The 17,089-nt window shown below is 46.3% G+C and overlaps 1 protein-coding gene across 3 annotated transcripts in view; it reads right to left on the bottom strand.

Moving 5' to 3' along the window:
• Positions 1-17,089, bottom strand: part of ST6GALNAC3 (ST6 N-acetylgalactosaminide alpha-2,6-sialyltransferase 3) — a 451,779-nt gene that overhangs the window by 169,710 nt on the left and 264,980 nt on the right. For all 3 annotated transcript variants that reach the window (XM_068239196.1, XM_068239197.1, XM_068239198.1), the window contains one exon: positions 7,202-7,611. In XM_068239196.1, coding sequence (XP_068095297.1) covers positions 7,202-7,611 — 410 coding nt within the window. The remainder of the gene's footprint in view (positions 1-7,201; positions 7,612-17,089) is intronic.

Here is a 17,089-nt window from a genome sequence, read left to right on the forward strand (position 1 = left end):
AGCAGAGAGGAAGTTCGGAGTTCAGGTCCACTTTCAAGCAAACAGTCTCCAAATCACTAACAGTACCACCCATAAGCATTTACTGCACCATAAACCATTTATTGTACAACCAACAAGGCTTCTTTCTCTAGCAACCACTCGTATCTATGGAAGAGAGGAGGAAACTAGTGGCCACTCCCTTCTGCTCCATCTCTAACCCCACCCCCCACTACACCACTACTACTGCCCTGCCCAAACTAAAGCTATGCACAGCTCTTCCTAAAGCTGGCCACTAACGATCCAATTTCTAGCAAAAAATCGTTCGAGCGATCAGAAATTCTGATCGGATGAAAAATCGTTCACTACACCATCAACTAACCAATCTTTACTTCTTATCTATGACGACCACCAAGAAAATCCAAATTTTCATTCGACGAAAATTCATTCGGGCGACATTTTTTTCACTCGTTCATAATCGATTGTGTCCACCAATGGAGATTATTTACAACCAATCCGATCAGAATTTCTGATCGCTCGAACGATTTTTCGCTAGAAATTGGACCGTTAGTGGCCAGCTTAAGATTTATCATTTATGGTTAGACAGCATAGACGTAGCAACTAGAAGAGGAGTTGTCAGCCATACTATCTCAGAAAAAAAAACACGTATATAAGTAGATAAATACTTGCTCTACTTACATAACAGATGTATTGCACTGTTCACGTTTTGATTTCAGTGATTTTTCTACAGTAAAAAAAGAGAAAATCCTTCTTAGCATTTCCCATCTTAAGTGTGGCTATTTTGAAGCCAATGCTGATGTAATTTCCTCCCTTACTTTCCTCTGCCTAATTGTATATGCATTGTCCGCCCTCCACTATAGAAAGTGCATTGTCTCAGCATGAGAAACATTAGCCAATCAGAGATGAACAGAGGTGTGGGAGGGGAAAACAGGAGGGAAAGAGGCTTCAGCCAATCAGGCTGCATTAGTTAATTCTGAGGGGAAGTAGAGAAGCAAAAAAGGACAACCCAGCATGCCCTACAACTTCCTTTTTTTGCGTACCAAATTTTGTGTGTACCAAATAAGAGTCAGGTAAACTGGGGAATGATCATTTATCAACAAGAAAAGTAATAGTGATTTTAACTTTTGGATTGCCTGGTTTGCATCCATATTACTTGTTTACCAGATAATAAAGAATGGATTTTTGATTTTATGCCCGAAAGTTACACTTTAAAGGAAACCTAAGATGCCAAGAAACAAAGATTTTTTACTTACCCAGGGCATCTTCCAGCCCCATAAGCACCACTGAGTCCCTCACTGTCCTCCCGAGTGAGGCCGCGCAAGACCCCGACTGACCCAGTTACCGGAGCTGATTGCGGCTGAACGGAGGCACTCGGGAGGACAGTGAGGGAATCAGAGGTGCTTATGGGGCTGGAGGAGGACCCGGGAAAGTATCAAATCTTTCTTTCTTGGCGTCTCAGAAACACTTTAAGACCTCATGGCAGCTTGATCTATTAGCATGCAGTGGGTAGATGCTGCAGATCAGTTGTATGCTTTTCCCTGTTGAGAGGCATCCATTAAGGTGAACTTGTGGCCAACTGTTTATAGAGTGAGACTCAGGTCCGTATCATAAATTGTGCCCACCCCTTCCTGCCTCAATAAGCTGCTCCTATTGGCCACCATCTCTAGTCATGTGATATCGGTGAAGGTATTAGTAGGCACTGGTCCAGTGACAATTGGCCAAATTGTCATCTTAAACAGTGCTGCTCAACAGGATACCGGATATCCGAATAGACTCGGATATCCGAACTTTTTAGGCCTATCCGATCGGATCCGGATTCCGGATAGCTGGATGGGAATCCGGATAGCTCTATGCGGATAGTTGGTCTCATAACCCGGATACCCGCGGATACCGGTCGGATATCCGAATCCGGGTGCTGTAACCATGGACATTATGTCCATGACGTCATTCAGCCAATCAGAGCGCTCCCAGCCTAAGCCCAAGCACCCAATCACAGAGGAGAACCTTGGCCAGTCCCTCCTGTATATAAGGAGGGGGCCATGTTAAGAATCTCGTCCTTGCTTTGTGACTGCCACTGTGATAGGTTGTCCAGTGTGTTTGGCTGAAGCAAGTACATTATCCAAGTGATAACCCAGCGTTTTAACACTAAAACACCTTCTGGTTTTACTGTTGTACTGTGTTGTAGTTAGCTTAGCTAGTCTGTGTAATTTGTTAGTGTCAGTCAGTCTTGTCAGTCAGTCTTTCAGCTGCAGCAGCTGCGCTGCCTGTGCCTGCTACTAGGTCCTGTGTCTTTGTGTGTGCTGTGTCTGTGTGCACACACTCCAGGCTCCTTGCTGCTGGCTGGGCTGCTATTACTACTGCTACTGTGGTTTTGTATTGTGTAGTTGCAGACAGTGCTAGTACTACAGATTATTGCTGCTGTGCTGCTGCTGACTGAGTGAGCAGTGTCAGTGTGTTTAGTTGTTGTACTCCTGTCTGTCAATCTGCTGATCATTTCCAAGCCCGCCGCCAATAATAAAAGTGCACCAAGTACCCCACACACATCATCTGTGACGTCGACTCATCAGTGACAGTGAGTCTTGTACAGTACTATGTCTGGCACTGGCAGTGTGAGACGGGGGAGGGGAAAGGCCGGAAGGAGAGTGAGCAACATTACGGCCTCTGGCAGCAGTTCTGCCGCATCAGGCATTCCGCCGCTACCCACTGGCAGTCACGCTGCAGAGACGCAGCACCGTGTTGCGTCCATTTTCAAGCAGGGTCAGCGGCGCAGATTGGAGGAGATGGACGCCGCGTCTGTGATGCAGCAGATGGCGCATGACGAGGAGCAAGCCAGTGACAGTGAGGCCACCACCACCACCAGCCCTAGCCCTAGAGAAAATATTCTCTGCAAAATTGGCTTTTCAGAAGAGTCTGAGATGCTGACAGTAATTGTTGGGGGGGAGCCCGTCCATGATGTGTCAGCAGAAGAGGAATTTGATGCGGGCTCATCATCCCAGCAGTTTGATGAAGGGGAGTTTGATGATGAGGTGAAGGACCCGGACTACCAGCGACCGGAGGGGCATGTCAGCTCTGACTCTGAGGAGGAGGAGTCAGTGGGTCTGGCACGCAGGTTGAGCATTTCAGGGATTGGCAGGAGCAGCAGTGGGCATGGAATACGTGACCCGCAGGCTGCTGCTCCATCTGTCAGTGGCACGACTACCACCAGCCGCACCACTCAACCCCAGGCCCTAACCACCACCGGCAGAAAATCCACAGCAGCATCCCGTTCTGAGCCACGTAAGGGAAAACACCAATCCCCAATATGGCAGTTTTTCCATCTGCCCTCACTGGATAGCAAGTATGTTACGTGCAAATTATGCCATGTGAAGCTGAGCAGAGGGTCTCACCCCTCCACTTATGGCACCTCCAGCTTCATAAATCATCTGGGCAATAAGCACAAACCTGAGCATCAGGAATTCAAGAGGCTGAAGGAAGCTGGCGCTGGCCCTTGCAGAGGTCAGAGCACTATAACAACCTTTGCCACTCCTGCTGACACTGAGGCCTCTTCAGGCAGCCAGTCCTCCTCAGTGGTCTCCTCTGTTCCCTCCTCAGCTTCCCGTGCAAGCCTAAAACGCCCCCACCACCAGACCCTGCTGAGTGACTCTTTTGTGGTCAGGGCTCAGCCTCCCGGCAGCCGTCGCATACGCCAGCTGAACGGCTTGCTGACACAGGCCATGTCCTCCCAGCTCCTCCCGTACTCGTTTGTGCAGGAGGGGAGCCGGATGCGTGCGCTCCTGCAGTGCGCAGCGCCGGATTGGCCAATCCCCAGCCGGCACTACTTTGCACGCAAGGCCATCCCAGCACTGCACCGCTTTGTAAAGGCCAACGTGGAGCGTGGGCTGGATCATGCGCTTGGTGCGCGCGTCCATGTGACAATGGACTCATGGAGCAGCCGCTTCGGGACAGGCCGCTATTTGTCCTTCACCGCGCACTGGGTCAGTTTGGTGGAAGGGGGTGAAGAGGAGACAGCAGCATCATCACCCCGGTGGGTGGTGCCACCCCGCAGCAGGGTCAGGGGAAGTGCAGCAGCTTCCAGCTCTGATCCGGTTCCATCCGCCGCCAAACAACCCCGCCTCAGCAGCAGCGTGAAGGCCCACCACTGCCAAGCGCTGCTGCAGATGGTCACGGTGGGCAAGAACAAGCTGACGGCAGACCACGTCTTGGCCAAGCTCCGAGAGCAAGAGAGCAGTTGGCTGACCCCCAGAGGCCTCAGAGTCGGAGAGGTGGTGGCCGACAATGGGGCAAACTTGGTTGCCGCCATCCAGCGGGGAAACCTCACCCACATCCCCTGTCTGGCCCACGTCCTGAACCTAGTGGTGCAGAAATTCCTGCACACCTACCAGGGGATGAACACTCTTTTGGGAGCGGCAAGGAAAACGGTGGGTCATTTTCGCCGCTCGGGTGGTGCCACAGCGACCCTTACAGCCGTGCAGCTGGAGCTGAACCTCCCACAGCACCGCCTCATTATAGACGTTCCAACACGCTGGAATTCCACCCTGGCGATGTTGGAACGTCTGGTTGAACAGAGGCGGGCTGTCAACCTGTACCTGGCCAGAGCCACCATGGATGCCAACTTGTTGGGGACCGGCACCACCCACCTCCCAGACATCATCCGCCCTGCTGAGTGGGGAAAAATGCAGCTGGTGTGCTTTGTGCTGGCACCCTTCCTGGAGGCCACCAACATGGTCAGCCGGGACCATGCGTCGCTGTGTGAGTGGGTGACCATTGTGTGCATGCTGGACAAGGCCCTCGATGCTCTGCTGGAAGTGGGAGAGGAAGCCTTGATCCAGCAGGAGCAGCAGCAGCACACTTCACAGTCCACCTCTGTGCAGCAGGAGGAGGATTCGGAGGAGTTGGAGGAGGACTTGGAGGAGTTGGAGGTCCCTGACCTTGAAGAGGAGGGGGCACAGCGGAGTGCAGCTGCAGTAGTGCGGGGGTGGAGAGAGCAAGATGAGGCTCCGGAATCAGAGGAGGACGACAGCACTGTCAGCGGTGCAGAATATCATAGGTCAGCAGAGATGGCAGCCCTCTTCCCTATGGCAGCGCACATGCTGCAGTGCCTGCGCAAAGACCCAAGGGTGAAGGAGATGAGTGCTCGGGAGGACATCTTGATCACCCTGATGCTGGACCCACGGCTGAAGGGGAAGCTGGCTCAGTTCCTGCCTGTAGGAGGAGACCCTGTGCGCCGAATCAGGGACTTGCAGCGGATTCTGGTTCGGCGCTTGGAGGAAGCCTTCCCCCGGACTCCCACCCCCCCTGCTGTCTCAGTCCAGCCAGCACAGCAGCAGGTGCCTGCATCCAGCATCAGCAGGCGCCCAACAAACCTGCTGTCTCTGACAAAGGCGCTCTATGCCACACCAGTACCGCTGCCTACAGAGGAGGTGCCTGCAGCAGCATCCGGCTCTCAAAGCCAGAACCAGCACCTGACCCGGATGGTGGCCGATTATATGGGGTCCTATAGCGGGCTTGACACCGACACCCCTGTGGACCCCTTGGAGTACTGGGTGAAGCACCTGGATATCTGGGGCGAGCTGGCGCAATACGCCCTGGAAGTGCTGTCCTGCCCGCCTTCCAGCGTTATGTCGGAAAGGTGCTTCAGTGCGGCCGGTGGCGTGGTCACTGAGAAGCGCTCTTGTCTGTCAGGCCAGTCTGTGGACAGACTGACTTTTTTAAAGATGAACGAGGCTTGGGCAGTTGGTGAGTTCCTGGCCCCTGTTGTTGGCAAGAGGGGGAAATGAAGTGGCTGAGTGGTAATCACTATGCCTGGCCTGCTTAACCACCCTTTACCACCACAACCTCCTGACTCCATCTTCATGAAGCCAGGTTCTTATTTTTTGAACTGTGCCGTGGTACCTGCCATGGTCAGCTGTGTAATTTTTTTGGAGGTGTCTGTGCTGTGCGAGTTGTGGGGCCCCAACTGCGGCAGTACGACCGACCGCTTCCTGGAACCTCTCCTAATTTTTTACTGTGCCGTGGTACCTACAACAGTGCCATGGTCAACTATGTAAACACAATAGCTGTGTAATTTTTTTTGGAGGTGTCTGCTGTCCGAGTTGTGGGGAGGCCCCAACTGCGTCAGTCTGACCGCTTCCTGGAACCTCTCCTAATTTTTTACTGTGCCGTGGTACCTACAACAGTGCCATGGTCAACTATGTAAACACAATAGCTGTGTAATTTTTTTTGGAGGTGTCTGCTGTCCGAGTTGTGGGGAGGCCCCAACTGCGTCAGTACGACCGCTTCCTGGAACCTCTCCTAATTTTTTACTGTGCCGTGGTACCTACAACAGTGCCATGGTCAACTATGTAAACACAATAGCTGTGTAATTTTTTTTGGAGGTGTCTGCTGTCCGAGTTGTGGGGAGGCCCCAACTGCGTCAGTACGACCGCTTCCTGGAACCTCTCCTAATTTTTTACTGTGCCGTGGTACCTACAACAGTGCCGTGGTCAACTATGTAAACACAATAGCTGTGTAATTTTTTTTGGAGGTGTCTGCTGTCCGAGTTGTGGGGAGGCCCCAACTGCGTCAGTACGACTGCTTCCTGATACCACTCTGATGTTGATTGACAGCCATTTTTTTTTTTGGGGGGGGGATTTTAAGTCCACTCCCCACATCATCAGTGTTTCCCTTTTCACAATTATGATGCTACATGCCTCATATACCCTAAAAAACCTTTTTAAAGCAATTTAAAGGCCACTTCCGGGATTAAACACGGATATCCGAATCCGATCGGATACTAGGGTCGGATATCCGAATCGGATTCGGATCGGAAAATTTTGAATTCGGATATCCGATCCGGATCGGATAGCGGGGTATCCGGATCCGAATCGGATCCGGATTTTGAAAAGGGGTATCCGAGCAGCACTGATCTTAAAGGAACACTATCAAAATAATCAAGTTTGTTAAGGAAGTAAGGGAAGGCCATAATGGCAGGCCTGAATCTCACATTGAAATGAGTAGGAGACGGGTTCACTTTAAACTTCTGGATAGTCTTTCTTCTAATCTCTTTCCTGACATTAGCTAAATAAGATTACGTGTAGGTTGGATCAAGCTAGTTGTCTCCATGGAGAGAGGAGAGAATAACCTGCATCAAACTATCTGATGAATAAAGTACTACCACTGTAACCGATTTGCATTTAACATCTACCATGGTAGGCATGCAACTCACCGATCTCGCCCAGTCTCCCTTTTAAAGACACCGTCACAGTAGTTCATGCGTGTTTCAGTGGTGATGTAAACTTTTGCACCATTGTAATTTTCCACCGCCTTGCGCAGCATATTGTAGACAATACCTTTGCCATCTTGCCGCATGTTTCTGAAAGGTCCCCAGATGACATAAATAGTATCGTTGGTCTCTTTGAAGTAGTAATTGGGGTCTCTGAGCAACAGGGGGACACTGGTGTGTGACACCACCCGTATCGTGGTCCGCTTACCAACGTCCTCCGTATAGCCTTTAGTGGGAGCATTGTTCATCCTCCATATGCAGGAAGAGTGGTCAATTTCAGGTCCAACCTTCTGACCTATCATTTGTCCAGAATTAGATACAATGGCACAGTGGCTGCAGTCAAGCTGGAGAGGCTGGAGAGACAAGTTAAGGACATGTTAAAATAAATTATTAGCTACAACAAAGCAAAAGCTAGATTAGTTTGATATGATCATGGCCTATATGAACATTGCCTTTATTCCTTAAACATTACTGCCGCCTAGACGTGATTTTCTCGTCCAGGTCCAGGCGGCTGCTGCTGTCCTCTTGTGCACGCTCCCGCATTGTTCCCATTCATTGATCTAAGTGCCCCCCAGAAAAACCAACAGCTTCTTATCAGAGACCGTGATGTTTCTGATAAAAAAAAAAATTCCCGTCCTCCTTGTACTTCCTGGGAGCGAGCACTCTCACTTCCAGGGCTAAAAAAAAAAAATCTCACTGTGGCCAAATAGTAAAACTACATCTACATACATTTTTTAATAAAATAAACCCACATTATTACATTTAAAAGTAACTGTTTACCTTCCACACCAAGAATTACCCCAAAAACATTTTTAATAAAAAAAAAAAAAAAAAAGACAAACAAAAAAACAAAAACATAAATAGTTACCAAAGGGTCTGAACTTTTTTAATATGCATGTTAAGAGGGTATATTACAAACATGTTTTAAATTATAAGCTTGTAAATAGTGACGGATGCAAAACTGAAAAAAATGCACCTTTATTTCCAAATAAACTATTGGCACCATACATTGTGATAGGGACATCATTTAAATGGTGTAATAACCGGGACAAATGGGCAAATAAAATACATACGTTTTAATTATGCTACCATGTATTATTTTATAGCTATAATGGTCGAAAACTGAGAAAATGAATTTAAATTTTTTCTCAATATTCCTGTTAAAGGACTTACGAGGCCAACTGTGTAAAAAAAGTTAATTACTTGCCTCTCCGTTTCAGGCACGGAGGACGCCGTCCGCGCCCTCTGTGCTGCTCTGCCGGGTCCCCCCGCTCATTATCTCCCCGGGCCGGCTCCCGACCCCACGGCCCGGGCTCTCCTTCCCCTCCAAAGATGGCTGCTTCCTCTGGCCGCGGCTGTGCAGCCCGCCTGGCCGCGAGTGCAGCTGCGCAGCTCTAGGGCCAACCCCTCCGATCCACGCTACGTAGCTACGCTATGACCCGGGCTGTGGGGTTGGGAGCCGGCCCGGGGGGATAATGAGCGGGGGGACCCGGCGGAGCGGCACGGAGGGCGCGGACAGTGTCCTCCGTGCCTGAAACGGAGAGGCAAGTAATTAACTTTTTTTACACAGTTGGCCTCGTAAGTCCTTTAAAATGCATTTAGAAAAAAATAATTCTTACCAAAATGTACCACCCAAAGAAAGCCTAATTGGTGGCGGAAAAAAACAAGATACAGATCCATTCATTGTGATAATCAGTGATAATGGGAGGTGAAAATTGCTCGGATGCATAAGGTGAAAAATACCCGAGGGCTGAAATGGTTAAAGGAAACATCCGGGGTGTTTTTGTGGTTTTTTTCTTTTTCAATTTTATCGACGACAAAAACGAATCCACAAGTATCTGCTTCTAACAATTGAAAGTTTTATTAATACTCATAAGTGGAAACCCTGTCCTCCCCCCTCCCCCAATTAAAAGTGGGCAACATTGTGTGTTGGTCATCATCTAAATAACCTACCACACCCGGCTGTGTGATAGGCATTTATATCACTCAGTCTGCACAGGCATACAGCCTCTACAGTCCAAACTACTCTCGGGAGTTTTCCAAACTGCTTGAACAAAACAATGATCTCATGATGCCAGTCCTTCGGCATTCAGCACTATGCAGTATTGCTTGCAAGCATTTACTAATGTAGTCCCAACAAGCCGTTGTTATTGGCAATCATAAGGACCGCTCTGTCTCCAGGCGGCCTGTGAAGAGGCTTTGCTATTTATTAACCGGTAAAGTCTACACGAAATTACGGCACGAAAGACTTCTCTCTACCTAGGTAAATATCTGATTTTTGTTGCAGGTTTCGCCTCGTGTAAACTTTAAAAAAAAACTGTTGTCATTCTGTGGAGACAGTCAAAACCTTACATATTTAAAGAGACACTGAAGCGAAAAAAAATTATGATATAATGATTTGTTTGTGTAGTACAGCTCAGAAATAAAACATTAGGAGCAGAGACATAAGTCTAATGTTGTTTCCAGTACAGAAATAGTTAAGTGACGCCAGTTGTTATCTATGCAAAAAAAGCCATTGAGCTCTACGACTTTCAAAGTCGCAGAGAGCTCTGAGTTCTGAAGGTTGTTATCTGAGCTGTCAGTCAAGGATTTTCTTTTTCTCTGCCAGAGGGCAGGTCAATGGTTTACAGCCTGCTCTGTAAAAACATTTAGAATGCTAAGTGTTGTGTAAACTGCACATATTAGAGAATGATGCAATGTTACGAAAAACATTATATAACTGAAAATAAAAATATGAGAATATTTTCTTTGCTACTAATCTTCTAGTAATTATCCGTACTACACAACCAATTCATTATATCATAATTCTTTTTCGCTTCAGTGTCTCTTTAATGAACACCTGTAACAAAAAAAAACCCTCTGGGGTATACTTACCTCAGGAGGGGGAGGTCTCTGGATCCTAACGAGGCTTCTCATCTTCTGGTGTCCTGGCAATCCAGCGCTGTGCCCATCACTTCCCGGACTGCGGCAAAGTAAATATTTACCTACAGAGATCCAGCGCAGATAGCGGCTCTTCGTTCGGGCTAAGGTGAAAATAGCAGAGCCCGATCGTATCCGCAAAGGACTCCCTCCTGTGCAGTAGAGCGGATTGATCAGGCTCAGCCATTTCCGCCTTGTCAAGGGACTTATCGGGGGAGGACTCATTGGGACTATGAGGCTTCCCCTTCCCGAGATAAGTATCCCCCAGAGGTTTTTTTTTTTTCTTACAGAGTCTCTTTAAAGTGGACCTGAATTCTTGCACAGGACAGAAGGAAAACGGAGAGATATGCACCCTGTATGTATGTAGAGAGTTTAGCCTGTCTAATTTCCCCTCACCTGTGACTAATCACAACTGTCATTTGATCTCTCAGCTGTGTCAACAGGCTGCCTCAGCAGAGCAGCTGATTTGCAAACACAGGATGTTAACCCCATGTCTGCTTCCATGAGAGCAGGAAGTAGATATACTGCAGATTTATTGCAAGATTTGTATCAGCTGTAACAAAGAAATGTTTTTTTTTTTTTTTTTTTTTTAAAGGCTATTATGCTGTTGCTTATCTTTTAGAGTAGAGAGGAAGATCTGAGTTCAGGTCCGCTTTAAACTTTTGACTCAATATACGAAGTTAGGATTTTGGAAAAGTCCATCATAGGATTTGAATTATAGATACAATCGTTTCTCTTATCAGTCTACTCTCACTTCAGGTTAGCTTACTACCCCCTCCGCCATCCCCCGCCTTACTTCTGCACTTTTATGCGCGGAACAAAGTAACAGGTCCTCTTTAAAAAACAATTTCGACATATCCCCAAATTCTCACCGCAATCTATTTCCCGGTTTTTTTTTTTGCAGGCAAAGAAGAATGAAAGACAGACGCCAGATAGCAATCTCTTTCCCACAGTGGGTATTTTCATTTTCAATCAGCAAAGCCATAGATAGAAAACAAGAAAGTGAAAGGCATTAATATTGCTTCAATTTTATTGAATAGATTTATGGATAATCTCGGCATAAAGCGGCAAAGCAGCAGAAAAGCCAGACGCACGTTGCATATTTTATGTCCGCGTATAAACCGCGGACGGCTTCGCCGGGCAACGTATCTCATTCCGCGAATTGTCTTCTAACAAAGCATGTCAGCTGTAATCTGCGCTGCCTCTCCAGACGCCGCGGCACGCCGCTCTTATCGCTCCTGGATTCCTGTAAAACACTCGGGTTTTATATGGATAATAAATGTCACTTTGATTGCAAGAAATAAAAAATAGGCATATTTCAATATTGCCTTAGCTATTGAAATGAGATTTTATTTTAAATCTCGTAATGAGCGATATAATTAAAAACAGAAAGAATGAGGCGAAGGAGGCCTTGTAATAACGTCGCCATTGTTTTAATTGTATTTGGTTACCCGCCGAACGCAAATGTGTTCCGAACAACTAAACGACAACCCCTAAGATACATGAACTTTTATAGCAACAATATGAAACGATAGAGACCGAGAGCCCAATATAGTGTAGTATGTACTGGCAAAATATAGAAAGTATGAAGAAAGTAAGTATTATACTTACAAACCAGGGTTGCCTCGAAAGCAACCACTGTCCAAGCAGGTGGGGAGAACAAGCCTGTCCCCACTCAGGAATAAAACGTCGCTCTCCGTGGATAGAGGAAACAGTAGGGTAAAACACCCTTCCACCAAGGGTGGACTTCTGGATAGGTAAACGGTGTACAGAGGCGCCGATAGTATAAAAGTAACTAAAAAGTTAAAAGTGTTTTGGTTGCGGTGGTGGACCAGCTAACCATAAACGGACGACAAGGCTGTCGAGTATCAAAATATACAATTTATTCCAAAGCTCCCAATTAACATTCGCAACGCGTTTCACGGGCAATATCCCGCTTCTTCAGGCAATAAGGGTCAGGAGCAACAACACTGAAAATTACAGAGATACATGACATGCATCAGCACACTGTGTGTGGTACAAACGTATAGTCAGTTATAAACATCATGTATAATCTTTTTGGTATGAAAAGCGTTAGTGCTTGCATGTCTTTAATGACAAATTATACATCATCCTTCATATTATGTTAAACATTGCACTAGTCATTGTGTGTTCTTGGATGATTATATTTACATGTATAGCTAGAGAACCTATGTGCCTTGGGCTGTGCAGGTTAGGTAAGGAAAAGTATAGTGCAGTGGTGTGGATAGCAATGTATCTGAACTGAACCAATCTACAAGCATTTAGTTAGAGGAGGGAGATAAAAATAAAATATAATATTTTATTTTTATCTCTTTTTTATGTATAGGTTCTCTAGCTATACATGTAAATATAATCATCCAAGAACACACAATGACTAGTGCAATGTTTAACATAATATGAAGGATGATGTATAATTTGTCATTAAAGACATGCAAGCACTAACACTTTTCATACCAAAAAGATTATACATGATGTTTATAACTGACTATACGTTTGTACCACACACAGTGTGCTGATGCATGTCATGTATCTCTGTCATTTTCAGTGTTGTTGCTCCTGACCCTTATTGCCTGAAGAAGCGGGATATTGCCCGTGAAACGCGTTGCGAATGTTAATTGGGAGCTTTGGAATAAATTGTATATTTTGATACTCGACAGCCTTGTCGTCCGTTTATGGTTAGCTGGTCCACCACCGCAACCAAAACACTTTTAACTTTTTAGTTACTTTTATACTATCGGCGCCTCTGTACACCGTTTACCTATTTTATAGCAACAAGGTCAGCCATACTATCCCAGGAAAATAAAAACATACATAAGTAGATAAATACTCGTTTTACTTACATAACATATGTATTGTACTGTCCATGTTTTGATTTCAGTAAATTTTATATAGTAAATAAAGAGAAAAGTATTCCAGGCATTTTCCATTTTTACTGCCTGTGATTGAAGCCAATATTGATGTAATTTTCTCCCTTACTCTTTTTTTCTCCTCTGCCTAAAATGGTGTATTCACTGCCCGGTCTCCTCCACACTGAGCTCTGTACTAGTCATATCTAGCTTGCTTTGTAAACAAATGTGAGCAAAGCACATAGATCTTATTGCAGCAGTTTCTGGAGAGGTGTATTTTCCTTCTCAGCCTTGTGTTACATTGAACTGCCCTCAGCCAATTAGTGAGGGGCAGAGATGTGGGAGGGGAGATAGCAAGCTTCCCTCTACCCGGCAATGTACCAGAAAGAAGACAGACTGACTGAGATAAGATTCATTACAGCAGAAACATTTATGATTACATTAAAGTGCTTGCAATGCAGAGTTAGGATGGAGACTACATAATGAACATAGATCAGTGGATGAATTGAATTTGATTTTATGGCTGACAATCCTGCTTTAACATAATAATGTTTAATCAACCCTTAACTGCTGCACAAACAGTACAGGAGGAGGCGCCTGGAGATGGCAGCCTCGGCAGCTTGCTCTGTCTTTCTATGTTTGTTTTATGTATTTTTGTTTTTCAACATTGCCTTGTGCAACCCAACCCGGATAACCTTCACCAGTGAACAACTACTGAGCATTCGGAACTTAGCTAAATATAATCTACCCCTGGATATTTCATCTACTCTTGATCTTCTGGGCATTCTGACCAGTGGAGCTACAGTGCTGAACCAGGCAGTGAGGCTTAGAAGAAGAGGGAAACGCTCCGGGATCCAGACTCGCTTTCGACGCAGAGGACTGCGCTCTCCACTACCTGGAATCATACTCTCTAATGTCAGGTCCATATGCAACAAACTAGATGAGCTTCAACTACTGATCAGAACAAAGAAGGACTTTTATCTCTCTGCGGCTATTTGCTTCACAGAAACTTGGCTATCTGAGCTTATTCCAGACAACGCTCTGCCGATTAATGGATTTACACTCTACAGATCTGACCGGGACCCACTTACTTCTTGCAAAACCAAAGGTGGAGGACTCTGTTTCTATATTAATGATAGGTGGTGCACGGATGTTACAGTTATTAAGAGGACATGCTCGGCTGGGCTGGAAACACTCTTCATAAACTGCAAACCCTATTATTCACCCCGTGAGTTTTCTTCATTTATTTTGGCTGCTGTGTACATCCCTCCACAAACATGTATGCAGCCTGCGCTCCAAGATCTCGCAGATCAAATCACTGAGGTGGAAAGGGAGTACCCAGATTCTTTTTTTATCATACTAGGGGATTTCAACAGTGCTAATCTTTCCAAAGAACTCCCCAAATACAGGCAACATGTCACAAGCGCAACTAGAGAAGGTAAGACACTTGATCACTGTTACACTACGACTAAGGACTCGTATTACTCTGTCAGCAGGGCAGCTTTGGGGAACTCTGATCATGCTGTTATACAGCTTATCCCAACATACATCCAAAGACTAAAAACTGCCAAACCTGTAGTGACCACAGTTAAGAAATGGACTAGTGAAGCTGTAGAAAAACTGCAGAGCTGCTTTGATTTAACTGACTGGAATTTATTTAAAGAATCCTCCAGTGACCTAAATGAATACACTGACGCTGTGACATCATATATTACCTTTTGTGAAGAGTCCTGCATCCCCACAAAAAAGTGCACCAGGTACAATAACGATAAACCCTGGTTCACATCACATCTTAGGAAGCTGCGCCTCGATAAAGAAAGGGCATATCGTACAGGCGATAAAGTCCTCTACAAAGCTGCGAAATACAAACTGCAGAGAGCCATTACCGCCGCAAAAAAAGATTATTCTCAAAAACTTGAGGAAAATTTTTCTAACGCAGACTCATCCACAATATGGAAATCTCTACATGAAATTACCAGCTACAGGAAGAAATCTCCTCCCCCCTCACTACATAACCTGCAGCTTGCAGATGAACTGAATACATTTTATTGCAGGTTTGACACTACTAACAAAAGCCAAACACAACAAGTCAATTTGCATCTCTGCCACAGGCAAACTGAACACTCTTCCTGCCAGCCAATGTCTCCACCCCCTGCGGTGCCTCAGCAACTACACAACACAGGAGGCCAGGCACAATCTGCTAACCTGTCCCCAGATGTGCATGCTCTAACAATATGCCAATCAGATGTAAATAGACTCTTTAAAAAACAAAACACCAGGAAAGCAATGGGACCAGACGCTGTGTCTGCGAAATGCTTGAATCTCTGTGCCGACCAATTAGCGCCTGTATTTACAGACATATTCAAAGCATCTCTAGAACTCTCAATTGTTCCTGCCTGTTTTAAATGCGCAACTATTGTACCAATTCAAAAAAAAACAAAACCTACATGTTTAAATGATTACAGGCCTGTTGCCCTGACATCACTGGTCATGAAAGCATTTGAAAAACTGATAATGACTTATCTGAAATCCATCACAGATCCCCTGCTGGACTCTTTGCAATTTGCCTACAGACCTAACAGATCCGCAGACGATGCCGTGAACATGTGTATGCATTATGTACTACAGCATTTAGATAACCCAGGAACCTACACCAGGATTTTATTTATAGATTTCAGCTCTGCATTTAATACCATAATTCCATCACTGCTGCACAGCAAGCTCTCCCAGCTACACATACCTGAATCCCTCTGCAAATGGATAACCGACTTCTTAACCGACAGAAGACAGCGTGTTAGACTTTGTAAACTCACATCAAGCTCTCTGACAGTCAGTACTGGTGCACCCCAGGGCTGTGTACTTTCCCCACTGCTGTACTCACTTTACACCAATGACTGCATCTCCACAGATCCATCTGTTAAGGTTCTGAAGTTTGCAGACGACACAACAGTTGTTGGTCTCATTCAAAACGGGGATGAGTCTGCATACAGGCATGTGGTGGGACAGCTTTCCTCCTGGTGCAGCAGCAACAACTTAGAACTAAATGCTCTCAAAACCATGGAGATGATAATAGACTTTAGGAGATCTCCCCCCCAGCACCTCCCCTTAACCATAAATGGATCCACAATAACCCAAGTAGAGTCATTCAAGTTTCTTGGGTCCACGATCTCAAACGACTTAAAATGGGACAACAACACCGCCACTATTGTCAAGAAAGCACAACAGAGAATGTACCATCTGCGGCAGCTGAAAAAGTTTGGCCTACCTCAAAAGCTAATGGTGCAGTTCTACACTGCAATCATCGAATCCACCATAACATCATCCATGACTGTATGGTTCAGCTCCTGCTCAGCATTAGAAAAGGGGAGGCTGCAGCGCATCATCCGATCAGCGGAAAGGATAATTGGCTGTAGCTTACCTTCCCTGCAGGATCTTTACACTAGCAGGTGCAGAAAGAGAGCGACCAAAATTGCCTCTGACCCCTCTCACCCAGCTCACTCCATCTTCCAGCGCATGCCTTCAGGAGTAAGATTCCGGTCAATCGCTACCAAAACCTCCAGACACAGGAACAGTTTTTTTCCTCAAGCGGTAGCCATACTTAATGCTGAACCACGTTAGAGCTGCTAGGACTGAAAGTAATCAGCACAGAACTAAACATGAACAATTCTCACATTGCTTACTGCCACTATACTTATAATGTCCTTAACTTGTAATATTCACACTGTCTGTCCTTGTATTGTTTTTGTTTGTGTTTGTTAACCTTCCTGGCGGTAAGCCCGAACTGAGTTCGGGCTATGCCGCCGGAAGGCACCGCTCAGGCCCCGCTGGGCCGATTTGCATAATTTTTTTTTTGCTGCACGCAGCTAGCACTTTGCTAGCTGCGTGCAGTGCCCGATCGCCGCCGCTACCCGCCGATCCGCCGCAATTCCTCTCGCCGCGGCCGCCCCCCCCCCCAGACCCCGTGCGCTGCCTGGCCAATCAGTGCCAGGCAGCGCTATGGGGCAGATCGGAGTCCCCTCTGACGTCACGACGTCGATGACGTCGG

Source organism: Hyperolius riggenbachi, chromosome 6, assembly GCF_040937935.1.
Source record: "Hyperolius riggenbachi isolate aHypRig1 chromosome 6, aHypRig1.pri, whole genome shotgun sequence".
NCBI classification, from domain to species: domain Eukaryota; kingdom Metazoa; phylum Chordata; class Amphibia; order Anura; family Hyperoliidae; genus Hyperolius; species Hyperolius riggenbachi.